Source organism: Marmota monax, unplaced genomic scaffold (assembly GCF_021218885.2).
Source record: "Marmota monax isolate L192 unplaced genomic scaffold, Marmota_monax_Labrador192_F-V1.1 WCK01_AAM20220418_F8-fsc00013, whole genome shotgun sequence".
Lineage (NCBI taxonomy): Eukaryota > Metazoa > Chordata > Mammalia > Rodentia > Sciuridae > Marmota > Marmota monax.
In genome coordinates, this window is record NW_026692202.1 from 448,519 (window position 1) to 462,607 (window position 14,089).

General features: G+C 33.6%; 1 protein-coding gene across 3 annotated transcripts in view; it reads left to right on the forward strand.

Moving 5' to 3' along the window:
- The window catches only part of Wasf1 (WASP family member 1), a 61,962-nt gene that overhangs the window by 43,498 nt on the left and 4,375 nt on the right, over window positions 1–14,089 (forward strand). For 2 of the 3 annotated variants that reach the window (XM_046432252.2, XM_046432261.2), the window contains exons 2-6: window positions 1,259–1,419; window positions 8,073–8,207; window positions 9,005–9,158; window positions 10,177–10,294; window positions 12,465–12,637. In XM_046432252.2, the coding sequence (XP_046288208.1) occupies window positions 1,287–1,419; window positions 8,073–8,207; window positions 9,005–9,158; window positions 10,177–10,294; window positions 12,465–12,637 (713 nt within the window). In that variant the 5' untranslated portion in view covers window positions 1,259–1,286. The remainder of the gene's footprint in view (window positions 1–1,258; window positions 1,420–8,072; window positions 8,208–9,004; window positions 9,159–10,176; window positions 10,295–12,464; window positions 12,638–14,089) is intronic. The other variant, XM_058575018.1, reaches the window with a different exon arrangement.

Below are 14,089 nucleotides of genomic sequence, written 5' to 3' on the forward strand. Positions count from 1 at the left end.
GCTATTCCCCTTCTCGGTCTATTCCCTAAAGACCTAAAAAGAGCATGCTACAGGGACACTGCTACATCGATGTTCATAGCAGCACAATTCACAATAGCTAGACTGTGGAACCAACCTAGATGCCCTTCAATGGATGAATGGATAAAAAAAATGTGGCATTTATACACAATGGAGTATTACTCTGCATTAAAAAATGACAAAATCATAGAATTTACAGGGAAATGGATGGCATTAGAGCAGATTATGCTAAGTGAAGCTAGCCAATCCCTAAAAAACAAATGCCAAATGTCTTCTTTGATATAAGGAGAGTAACTAAGAACAGAGTAGGGTCGAAGAGCATGAGAAGAAGATTAACATTAAACAGGGATGAGAGGTGGGAGGGAAAGGGAGAGAGAAGGGAAAATGCATGGAAATGGAAGGAGACCCTCAGAGTTATACAAAAGTACATACAAGAGGAAGTGAGGGGAAGGGGAAAAATAATATAAGGGGGACAAACGAATGTCAGTAGAGGGAGCAGAGAGAGAAGAGGGGAGGGGAGAGGAGGGGAGGGGAGGGGAGGGGGGATAGTAGAGGATAGGAAAGGCAGCAGAATACAACAGACACTAGTATGGCAATATGTAAATCAATGGATGTGTAACTGATGTGATTCTGCAATCTGTATATGGGGTAAAAATGGGAGCTCATAACCCACTTGAATCAAATTGTGAAATATGATATATCAAGAACTATGTAATGTTTTGAACAGCCAACAATAAAAAATTTAAAAAAAAAAAAATTTTTGGCAAGTTTGATGAGATTTTTGGTGCTAGGCTGCTTGAACTGTTTATCTCTGACTTGTTGACCACCTGATATGTTTTATATGAAATTATAAATTTGATAGTACTCTCCTAGCTTTTTACGATTCTTAGGTAATTTCTTAGAAAGGCTCTCTGGACACCAACTTTGTAAAACAAAACCAGTATATATAGTAAATAGAAACAATGGTTTTACGAGAATAATAGGGATGGTGATTGTAAATTCACCATGATGTAGCATCTGATGTTGAAAGTAAGTTTTTAAAAAATGTTTTATGTCATATTGATGTTATAATAATTGAAAATAAACCAAAGCTAATAATAAGTTAGATTCTTTTAATCAGATGACTATTTTCATTGTCTTCATACAAGCATATAACTTTATTCTTAATTATGACATTAGAGTCTTATTCTGTGTTGGTTGAAGTTGAATAATGTTAATTTCTTTTTTTGATTTCCTACAGGTGAACTAGCACAGAAGTTTATCTCAAGATGCCGTTAGTGAAAAGAAACATCGATCCTAGGCACTTGTGCCACACAGCACTGCCTAGAGGCATTAAGAATGAACTGGAATGTGTAACCAATATTTCTTTGGCAAATATAATTAGACAGCTAAGTAGCCTAAGTAAGTTTTATATGTATTAAAAAAATTACTTGCAAACCATAGTGTTATGCTTTAGACTATTAATATGCTTGCAGTTAATTTTGGGGAGGATATTTGATAGAGTATATAGTTATCCTGAAAAATGTAGTCATTTTAAGTAAAATTAATGAGCTTTAGAATCATTTCTTCTTCCCCTGCATGTCCCCCCACCACCCCGCCCCCCAAGAAAGGGAAATAAGGGCAGAATCTCTGGAACACAATCACATGATGGATGAGAATTATTAAAATCTTTAAAAAATATGATTGAGTGTAAGACCAGAGTAGTACTCTTGCTTGGTTGTTACCTACATTAGTTTTAGAAGTTTCAGCTGTGTTTGGGGACACCAGTATCTCTGTCTTTCCTAAAATGTTTTCATATTATCAAAGATCTAAAGTGAAAGGATTAATCAAATGAGTTTTGTCTAAGGGACATTAAAATGAGAGTCAAGAGTCTGATATACAGAAAAATGTGAAAACAGCAAGTAATTTGGCTGCTGGAAGATAGAAGGAAAACCGATTAGCCAGAGAAAGGCCCATAGAAAGAATAGGTAGTGGAAAAGGAGACATGCAGTGTGTTCCCATTTTAAGATTATAGAACAGAAACTGGACATGGTGGCACAAGCCTATAATCCTAGGAACTCTGGAGGCTGAGGCAGGAGGATCCAAGTTTGAGGCCATCCTCAGCAACTTAACAAGTTCCTGAGCAACTTAGTGAGACCTTGACTCAAAAAATAAAAAGGACTGGGGCTAGAGATGTGGCTCAAGCGGTAGCGCACTCGCCTGGCATGCGTGCGGCCCGGGTTCAATCCTCAGCACCACATACAAAGATGTTGTGTCTGCCGAAAACTAAAAAGTAAATATTAAAAAAATTCTCTCTCTCTCTCTCTCTCTCTCTCTCTCTCTCTCTCTCTCTCTCTCTCTCTTTAAAAAAATAATAATAAATAAATGAACCTTTAAAAAAAAAAAAAAAAAAAAGGACTGGGGCTGGGGTAGTGGCTCAGTGGAAGAGTGTTCGCCTAGCACATATGAGGCCCTGGATTCGATCCCCAGCACCACATTAATAAACAAACAAATAAAAAAAGTAAATAAGGAGTTAGATCATTAAAAAAATAAATAAATAAATAAATAAAAAGGACTAGGAATGTGGTATAGCACCCTTGGTTTCAAACCAAAAAAAAAAAAGCAAAGAGCAAGAGAAAAAGATTATAGAACAGAGCTAGTTAAGGGATTATTTCCCATTCTAAATTTAATCAGGTAGAAAAATTTAAAACTAAAACAAATTTATTTTTGAATTAAAGAATTAGCTTTTTAATAAGACACCTGTACTTCATTTCAAATACATAACAAGATATTCTTGACCTAAACATTCTACAAGGAGTCCTAGATTTATCATGTCTGTCATACCCATCAGCATAGACTCTTCTAATAATAAAGGTTGGCCTGTATTTTCCATTTTTTTTTAACTTTTGTCTTCCCTTTATATAACTTGAGTAGTGTCATCCCTTGGTATTTCTGGGCGATTGGTTCCAGAACCCCCCTCGGATACCAAAATCTATAGATGCCCAAGTCCTTTATGTTTGCATGGAACCTACACATATCCTCCCATATGTTGCACTTTAAATCATCTTTAGATTACTTAACAGTACTGTAAATGCTTATTTAAATAAATACTTGTTATACTGTATTATTTAGAATAACATGAAAAGAAAAAAGTCTGTATATGGCTTTTTTTGGCCTAGCATTGATTGATCTAATGTTCAATACAGATGGAGGTTTTTTCCCAAATATTTTCTTTCCAAAATTTGTTGAATCTGCGAATTCAACACAGAATCTACAGGGCCAAATGTACTTAGCACAAGATAAAGAGAGATGGTTAATCTAATTTGTTTCAGGTGAGATAGTTTGGTCATATATCTTTGTAGATAAAACATCATAAAACATTATGCAAGTACTCCTCATCTTATGATGTGGTTATGTTCCAGTAAACCCATCATAAGTTGAAAATGCCTTTACAAAAATGTATTTATCTGCCATCTGTGGTGGTGCAGGCCTATAATCCCAGCAGCTTGGGAGGCTGAGCAGGAGGATCTCAAGTTTAGACCCAGCCTCAGCAACTTAGTGAGGTCCTGAGCAACTCAGCAAGACCCTGTCTGTAAATAAAATATAAAGGGCTGAGGATGTTGCTCAGTGGATAAGCACCCTTGGGTTCGATCCCTGGAACAAAAAAAAAAAAAAATTATTTAACTACCTATCCTACCCAATATTATAGCTTAGCAACATAGTACACTATAGAGCATCACATGGCTCATCAGCACGTGACTGGGAGCTGCGGCACACTGCCACTGCCCAGAATCACGAGAAAGTATTGTACCACATATCACTAGCCCAAGAAAAGATCACACTTCAAATTTCCAAGTATGATTTCTATTGAATACTTGTCACTTTGTAAAGTTGAAAAATTGTTAAGTTAAACTATCATAAGTTGGAGAATTCTGTATTTGAATGCTTTTTGTGAGAATACCAAATTTTTGCATTGCCTGTGAAATACTTGTAAGAATAAATATCAGGCTATTTTTTTTAATTTGTTTTAATTATATTCCTTGTTCCTGTTGGTGGTTATTATTTCAGGTTAGTTATTGGCAGTGAATCACTAAGATATTGTATTGTGTGTTTCTTTACCAGGAAAGCCAATATGTAGTATACCTCTTTTTCTTTTTTTTTTTTTTGACTAGTACATTTTAGTTATACAAGTAATAGATTTCATTGTGGGTGTATTTATACATGCATATAATGTGGTTGTTACTTTTGAGACTAATCAAAAGAAAGTCTTCTGTTGACTCAGATATTACATTAACATTATAATTAACCATATTGTTTAAAGATATTTTGCTGACTTTTTTGTGACCTAGCTTTGATTGATGTAGTAGAACGTGACTTTATATAAAATATGTGTTAATGTGTATGTGAGTGCATCAGCTTGTTAGATACATGTTAAAAGCATAAAAACAACATAAGTAACTCTAGACAAAACATTTTTTAAACAAAATTGAAATGAATTTTCAGCCCAACACAGGTAGGTGTCTTGCTTTATGTATATACCTAATATAGAATCTAGAATTAATGTGACTGTGTGTTAATTTGCAATAATTAACATTTATTATATAATCTAAAGATGACAAGACAACATAAGGAATTTTCAAGCCTAATGGAGTCCATATAAACAACATCTGTCAGTAAGCTAACCAAATCTGGAAAAATAAACATATTGTAAAAATAAACGTAAGTTACATTTGGGAATATTCATATTTGGAATCAGAGGCCATATAGATGTTTTCTAACAGTTTATAAAAATTCGAAAACAAGATAAACCTATACGGTATTGTAGCAAGGTGTAACATTATTTTTTTTTATTACTCTGAAATTAATTTTTCTGGCAGTTTTTCCACTTGACATAGTTGAGAACCTGGAATTAAATCTAAAAGGCCTCTATATAGCCAGAATAAATAAGCCCACACAGTAAAGATAAAAATAACCAATTGATCCCACTCTCAGAGTGTGTTTACTTTTGCTTTGATAGTTCAGACATATTTGATGATGTTATTTCCAAATATTTATGCTTCAGAAAATTAAAAGAGGAGGTAGAGGGAGCAGCACATAATAATAGAATAAGGCATCACAGAAGCCAACTAAAAATTGTAGTTTACATCAAGGGAGGAATTGACCAAAAAAGCAATATAAAAACTGGAAAAAGGCCATTTAATGTAAAAGCAAATATTCTTCTTCATTTCAAGGCTGTTTTCTGGCCTGGGTTTAAAAATAATTAAAAAATAATTGATTTTTATAATTAATTCATGGCCATGAGTCCTCAAAAAAGGGGGAAATTTCATTTTGTATCCATTTAAGAAGACAAGGAAACTCAATACATTTCATAACAATTTTTATCCAAAGTAGTTATAATAATTAATGAATTTAATAATCTCTGAATTACTTAGAAAAATTAGCAGTCTAAAATGATTGTGAATAATTGAAGTATTCACTTCAGTACCACTGTTTGCACCAAAAGTTCTTCAGAATACAGTAATGAAAATAAACTATAGGCTTTCATATGGTTTAGGGCAAGACACTCTCAGCCAGATACTCTTGTCACTTCATAAAAGTATACATGCCAGTATTTTATGCGATTTTTCCTAATAGAACATAATTTTGCTTTTTAACAGATGATTACTGAAAACCTAAAATCTACTTAATGTAAATTTCCTCTTCTCCATTTTATTGTTATCTTAACCATTTGGACTGTATATCAGAAAGTTTTTACTGTTCTTCCCATGGCTTTTCTCTTGTTGAATATAGTCAGTTTATGCTGCCAAGATGAAGTATAAAGTCTATTTATTGCTTTCAATTATAGATAATTTGGCAGATAGTATCTGTAACAAAATATCTGAATGTGGGCACTTATGAAGAAAAGAGGTTTATTTCATAGTATCAAAGGCCGAAAGTACAAGATAAGTGACTTCATCTATTCAGCCTCTGAAAAGGGCCCTCTTTACTGGGACTCAGCATGATTGAGAAATACTGTAGAAAGAGAACAAGTTGAATGCAGAAGAAGCCAAGTGGCTTCACTTTATAATATCCTATTTTCTCTAGAATTAACCCACTCTGTGAGACATAGTATTAATCCCTTCTGAGAGTGTTGCCCACATGACCTAATTGTCTTACACAAGACCCCACCTCTTAAATGTTTCAGGTTACCATACTGAGGACTAAGCTTCTAGCATATGGGGGACAATTCATATCTAAACCACGGCATATAGATAGGTCATAAGCTGGAAGGGTAGAAGGATTGATAACACAAATTAGATTGGTAGACATTAGACGGATAATAGTGAATTACTTCATTGTATTATAAAGCTGTATGGTTCTTATTCTAAAAGAATTTATCTCATTTGGCAAATTTGAAGAATCCCAACTAAGTATAGAATACAGAAACCATTCTGAATAGTATGAGCAGATGTTAACATCATGAATTTTAAATCACAGAACTTATAGAAAAGAGATAGTCATAGGTGAAATTATTAAGGGAGGCTTACTGAATGAAAGGTGACTTGGGCCCTTAAGGACCAAATGAATTTTAAAAGAATAGGGAAGGAAGATATTTCAGTATGCATGTCCTAGGTAAACAAATAGAGGCAAAAATAAATAATACGTATATAGGGGGATTAAAAAGACAACTGATACTAGGTAAGTGTGGTGGAACCTGATTATGGAGGATGTAGATGTTAGATGAGGGGATTTAGATTTAAATTCATAGATAATGAGATACAGGTTCTTGAGTAGAGAAGTGGTATAATGTAAGAGTTGAAATTCAAATGTGCACACAGTTGTTTCTCATTTCTCTGGGGGGGGGGGAGGCAGAGTTAAATTTAAAAAGAATGAATGGGATATCTGCTAAACTGGTATTTAAATGTGGAAGGGGGGCTCTCATAGACTTTTTCTTTAATTATTAAAAAGCTCCAGAAAAATGCAAATGCATTATAAATCTGCATATAAGTTCAGGTGATATACAGACTAAAAGTTAAGATTCCCTGTGTTCAACTAGGTTCTTGAACACCATTCCACTCCCAAAAGTTAGGTGCTTTCTGCTGTGTGGTTTTTACCTGTTGTTGAGCTCCAACTCTGTATCAAGTATACCACCAGGCCCTCTGCTCTCTTCCTATAACTTCCTTTTGAGACATATATTTTTATTCCTATTTTACAGATGAGAAATTTGATATCAAGGTCTCATAGTGATTTGAATTTAATTGTTTATTAAATTGCTTTTCATATTTATTTAAATGTCTGTTTCTCCCTCTGTTCAAAATTTACCAAAGGTAGAAACCTTCTTCTAGCTATTTTGGCTTGCTTTTTTTAATAAGAGGAATTTACATAGTTAGAGAAATACATGGTTTTTAAATTTTTGATGATTTTTAAAGAAATTATAATAAGAATGCAAAATATCACTCTTAAGTTTTCTGAAGCTATGTCTTAGGTCTTAGACATATTTGAGACAGGGCATCCAGTAGGTCTATGAGGACTCTTGCATTCTGTCACCTGGCCTGAAATTCAGTTGAGACTAGTGTGGAGTCTATGTATAAATGCTGACTTGGGATTAAAAGAAATATTGTTTGGGGCTGGGGCTGTAGCTTAGTGGCAGAGCGTTTGCCTAGCATGCATGAGGCATTGGGTTTGATCCTCAGCACCACATAAAAATAAACAAAATAAAGGCATTCTGTCCATCTACAAATATAAACAAAAATTTTTAAAAAGAAGAAATATTGTTTGTATGTACTTTTACATCATAATCTCCCCTGACCCTCATCAGATAGCTAGATATCGGTAAAGTAAGTTGAATATTTCCACTTCAGGCACAAGTCATTGAGCAAAAGGTGGTAGAGCAGGATTTAAAATCAGATTTCCCAGAGTTTGTGTATTTATTTTTCCACTCTGTCATGACTTAGTGCCTGTAGGGTAGGATTAAAGTTTAAAATATTTCCAAATAAATGACAAATTTAATAGGACGGTACTTTATTTGTTCAGTATTTATCTCCATGATCATGATCACATTAAATCTTATGAAATATGTTTCATTTTTTGCTTAGGTAAATATGCTGAAGATATATTTGGAGAATTATTCAATGAAGCACATAGTTTTTCCTTCAGAGTTAACTCACTGCAAGAACGTGTGGACCGTTTATCTGTTAGTGTTACACAGCTTGATCCTAAAGAAGAAGAATGTAAGTTTATTCATATCTTCTTCCATGTATATATTTTAGTTAGAAGAGTATATTTAAGAATGGTATTAAACATGAATTTATTATAAATCTTTTTACCTGTTTTAATACATGTTATGGTCAATCAGGATTTTATCTATAAATGCCATCAATGTTAATCTCCTGACGTTTTATTTCTACCTGTTTTTGTTTTAATCTCTTTATTTCATATACTACTTAGCTCTTAACTTTTTGACATGAAGAAGACATTTTAACCAGACCTTTTCTTCCATTCTTTCTGTTTCCTTCCTTATAATTTATTTATGTACTTTTGTCTTAGAAATAGAAAGTATTTGAAAAGTATCTGAAATCCTAAGGTTTGATTCTGTAAGAATGTGCCGCCTTTTAATATGCTTTTGTATGCTTATTGCTAGTCTTGTCTGCTTATTTTAATTAAATATTACTACCACTTTAAATGAACATTTCAAAAACAAATTGCCAGTATGTAGGGTGGAAGTGTTCTATGCCAAGAAAGATATATTTTGATGGAAAGTGTAGGTGCACTTCAGGAATCATTAGGACCTTCTGAGCCTTAAAATCAAGAGTTGAGTTAAAATCCATGTTGTTTGGAAAACTAGGCACAGAATAATAATGATAAATATAATGATAAAGCATTTAAAATTATTCATGATTGATAAGCCACTAGGGTCATAACCTTTTGAGTCATTCTGGCTTTTAAACAATTACAGAATATGAATTTGTTCAATGGTCAAATCATTTTAGGAAAATAAAATGAATTCTTGGTATTTTGTTTGTTTCAGTGTCTTTGCAAGACATAACAATGAGAAAAGCCTTCCGAAGTTCTACAATTCAAGATCAGCAGCTTTTCGACCGCAAGACTTTGCCTATTCCATTACAAGAGACATATGATGTTTGTGAACAACCTCCACCTCTCAACATACTTACTCCTTATAGGTCAGTAGGTTAATAAGTAAGAAGCCTTGTTATTTATATCAGACTGCAGATTTAAATGCTAAATCCCCACACGTTCTTAATTTTATTGTGCTTCTGGCCAACACAGAGAACCTTTCTTTCTGTCACTAAATGAGTTCCTAAGGTTCTGGCATACAAAAGAAAAAGACATATTCAAGGGGTTGTTTTAAACAAATATTACTAGAAAAAGCACTGACAAACCTGTTAATATGAAGGTCAAGGAAATGTTATTGTCCTTTTAACTTAATTTTTACTCAAATGAAAAATAAAGATCCCAAAATTCCACCATACTAACAAAATAAGTATTTTATTTTTGCTTGTTCTATCTACTCTAAGTATATATATATATCTATATATACATTAACTTTTTGCATAATGACTATATAGTATTTGTTTTAAAAATGCTTTTTTACCACTTAAAATCTGGAATTATTCGGCCTTTCTTTGGAGTTTTCTCATGAATTATTAAATGGGTAATTTAAGATGCACAGCACATAAAATGGTATTAAAGTAATTATTTAAAACTGAAAATCAATATGTAAGCTATTGGATATAAATGTTGCTATTAAAATGACTATTGGGTGACATCTTTTAGTTTAGTAAATTAAATTCATAAATAAATTATACTACTGGAAGTAACAGTAAAAACTTTTTATTCTAAATAATGTTATTATCTTTTCAGTCTTTTATTTTTGGCAGAACTCTTTGTAATTATTAAAATTTCTCAAAGGACTTTCAGAAAAATTTGACATTCAATGAAGTTAGAGATGAGAGTTGCCCAGCTATACTTTTAATTTTTTAGTACTAACTCTGGAAAGTATCTGGTTTTTCATTTTCCTTACTCATTTGTAAGAAATTTTATATTGCTGCAATATTCTATTTTGGCAATATTTTAACGTTATATTTTACTAATGTGAGAAGAAAAGACATTTCAGTAAAATTATTTCTATTTGATTGCCTCTTTGCCTTACTAGTATACATTTCAATTTATGTATTTCAGAGATGATGGTAAAGAAGGTTTGAAGTTTTATACCAATCCTTCATATTTCTTTGATCTGTGGAAAGAAAAAATGTTGCAAGATACAGAGGACAAGAGGAAGGAAAAGAGGAAACAGAAGGTATTAAAAGAGATTTTAAAAATTGAAGTTATTTTTTGTATGTTTATGTTTATTGCATTTATGGAACTTTATTAATCCTGTACTTTGATGGTTTTATTTTATTTGGATCCATACTGAAGTCTTTATATCTATACAGCTGAGTCTCCTAGGGAAGCAGATGAGCAATTAGATTATTATGGTATGGTAGTGCCATAATGAGGTTTGTTTAGAGGTTTGGGTAACACAAAATAGCATCTGCTTTAGCCAGCAGACAAAGCTTTTATAAACAATCTTGAAGAACAAATGAAAATAAATTGGACCGTGGAAGAGAAGGGCATTCTAGTATGGAGAAATAAAGGAATATTATATGCAGATATTGGTAAAGTAAGTAAATTAAGCTAATATTTTCTTGCCAAAGAGCACATCCTAAAGTTTTCCAAATGTTTTAAAGAAGTTAGATTCTTACTAAACTCCTGTTATCTGTCTCTTGTGTTGTCAATTTCTACTTTAATGCATTCACTTGGATCTGCTTTCTTTTATGTTAATGATAACAGAAAATATAGAAGAAGCAACTTGATTTATGCATTTTTGAAGGAGGCAAAATCTGTCTTTATCATTCTTGTTTGTCTTGTAGCTATTACTACTTTTCCCAATCTCTGTAATGCCCTTTTGTCATCTTCTGTGCTAGACAGTGTCCCTGTGTTCTAACCAGTTTGCAATCTGGTGACTGGCAAACCAGATTACGCCATTAGGCAGGTTTCATTTGCCAAAAAGAGGGGTCTTAAAGTTTTTGAACTGGAATTTATTAGATGAGATATGTCTATCTAGTTCACAGCCTACCCCATCATACACTGACTAGCTTCATTCATGTATGTTATCTGCTTGGCTTTTCTAGGCATTTGATATTTGTTATACCTATTCTAGACTTTTCTCCCCTAATTTGAATCACCTTGTATTCTATTGTTTAAAAACCCACTGTTCTGTTGAGTGATACAATTAATATGGATTAGTTGGATAACAGAATTTGTTTCCCATGTGTCAACCAGCTAATTGGTCGCTTCCCAGTTAGCATAATCTTAGAAAATTTTCATATTGGTTAGAAACAAACAATGTATCATTTATGGCAGAAATTTCAAGCTAATAGATCTTGGAGAGAGGGAGGGGTTTTTTGTTTGGGGATTTTTATTTTTTTATTTTTTGGTTGTTTTGTTTTTATTTTCATCTGAAAGGAATTTCTGACCTCCCCGTTTATTACTTAGACATATTTGTTAGTCACTTTTACATCACTGTGACTAAAACACCTGGCAGGAATAACTTAGAGGAGGAAAAGTTTATTTTTCAGCTCATGGTTTCAGCCCATGGTTGGCCCACTCCATTGCTCTGGGCCTGAGGTGATGGTGGAACATCATAACGGGAGGGTGTAGAAAGGAAAACTACTCATTTCCTGACAGTCACAAAGGAGAGAAAGACAGTAAGGTGCTGGGGACAAACTATAACCTCAATGGCATGCCCCCATTGGTCTACTTCCTCCATTCACACCAGATCTATAGTTAGACCCAATACAGGAATACTTTCAAATTATTAATCATCAAGTGGATTAATCTACCAATTAGTTTATAGATGGATCACATGTTGCTATGTCACTCAGCTATGTCACTCTTAACTGAATCGTTTCACCTCTAATCATTGCCACATTGTCTCCTGAGCTTTTGGGGATACCTCATATTCAACCCACCATAGCATACTCCAATGTGTTCAGCACATCAGTTCAAAATTGTGGTTACAAAACATGGCAAGTGCACAAAAACACACCTATAATCCCCACTACTCAGGTGGTTAAAGCAGGAGGATGACAAGTTTGAAACCAGCTTCAGCAGTTTAATGAGACTCTCATCTCAAAATAAGAGAACAGAAAGGGTTGGGGATGTAGCTCTGTGATAGAGTGCTTGCCTAGCATGTGGGAAGTCCTGGGTTCAATCCTGTATTGTTTTAAAAAAGGCAAGAAACTGGGATAACTGCAGACTAGCTAAAATTGAACTCTGAATGTATAAGTGAACTGTCCCTGTGTTACTTTTATCGTATTATGGTATTGTCTTTAATATTTCAACTTTTCAAATTTTATGATAGTTGTAAACTCTTTTTAAAAATTAGCATTTCAGCATTTGGCTTTGTTTCAATACATCTGTTATAGCAGAAAAATCTAGATCGTCCTCATGAACCAGAAAAAGTACCAAGAGCACCTCATGACAGGAGGAGAGAATGGCAGAAGCTGGCCCAAGGTCCAGAGCTGGCTGAAGATGATGCTAATCTCTTACATAAGCATATTGAAGTTGCTAATGGCCCAGCCTCTCATTTTGAAACAAGGTTTCTTTTCTTTGTTTCTTTTATTTGTTGTTATTTTTAAATTAATGATAAAACATTGGCTTTATTTGCAATATCTGTACTGCTAAGTTTTGAGTCCTAGACTGTTGAACTGGAAGACCCTGTTGTAATTATAAAGATTATATCAAAATCCTGACCGTTGAGCCTTCTGAAGTCTGACCTTGGGCAAGGTCATTCCTATATTTGGACTTTATTCTTGTCATCTGTGGAAAGAGGTGGTTGGAGTAAATGATTTTCACTGTTATTTTAACTTTTATCTGAAGTCTCAACTCTTCAATATTTCAGGTTTACTAGAGTTTCACAGTAGAGTAGGGTCTGGATTTTTTTTTTTTTTTTTTTTTTTGCATATAAAATGGGAGTTGAAGAGGGGTTCTTTTTTGTCCTTTTTCTGTCCACTGACTTCCTTTCTGTGCCACATTCCTCACCTCAGACATATCAGGACTTTCAAACAAATTTACTCAACCTCTTTTGCAGAAATATAGAATTGGTCCTTTTCCATTATCAGTCGCCAGGGGCCCTTTCTAAGTAACAAGCTACCATAGCAAACACATTACACTGGCATGCCTCTGAAGAAATTTGTGTGTTGTCATGTTGACTTTTTAATGGAAAAGAGATGAATGTTTTCTTTTGAATAACACAGGTAAATTATTGGGCCATTACTGTGAAATATTTTGGCCTATTTTAAGAGAAATATACATCTGAGAGATAATATTTATCTGCATTATTGAAAGAAACTGAAAGAATTGAGATTTTAAAATAATAATTATCTGTTGACAGACATTTTTATTACAACTAAATAAGATATTTCTGACTTGCTCTGTGTACATCTGTTAAATCCAACTTTGTCCCCAGATGGAACTACAATCTATAAATATAAAACTTTACATGTTCAAGCTGAAATTTTGCTTAAATATGATCTGGATCACATGTTGCTATGTCACTCAGCTATTTTCTGAGTGCTTTCCCACTTTTTGAACACTTAAAGGACACAACGAATTGAGCTAGCCATCTCTGTGGTGCTAGAATCAGGGAGATCTTTTGAGAGCTGTAAGTTTAAGAGAACAACAAGTTCTCATAAAAAGAATGTGGTAAAAATTTTCAGTTTTCATATTCTGTCATTGGAAGCTTCTTATGAAGAAAAAAAATGAAATATAGACAGGTAATTTTAAACACTATTTGCCAAAGTTAATTATTTTCATGTTGTTGGGCACAGTGGTCCACACCTGTAATCTCAGCAGCTTGGGAGGCTCAGGCAGAAGGATTGCAGTTCAAAGCCATCCTCAGCAACAGCAAGGCACTAAGCAACTCAGTGAGACCCTATCTCTAAAGAAAATACAAAAAAAGGGCTGGGGATGTGGCTCAGTGGTTGAGTGCCCCTGAGTTCAATCCCTGGGACCAAAACAAACAAACATAAAAATTATATATAAATTACAG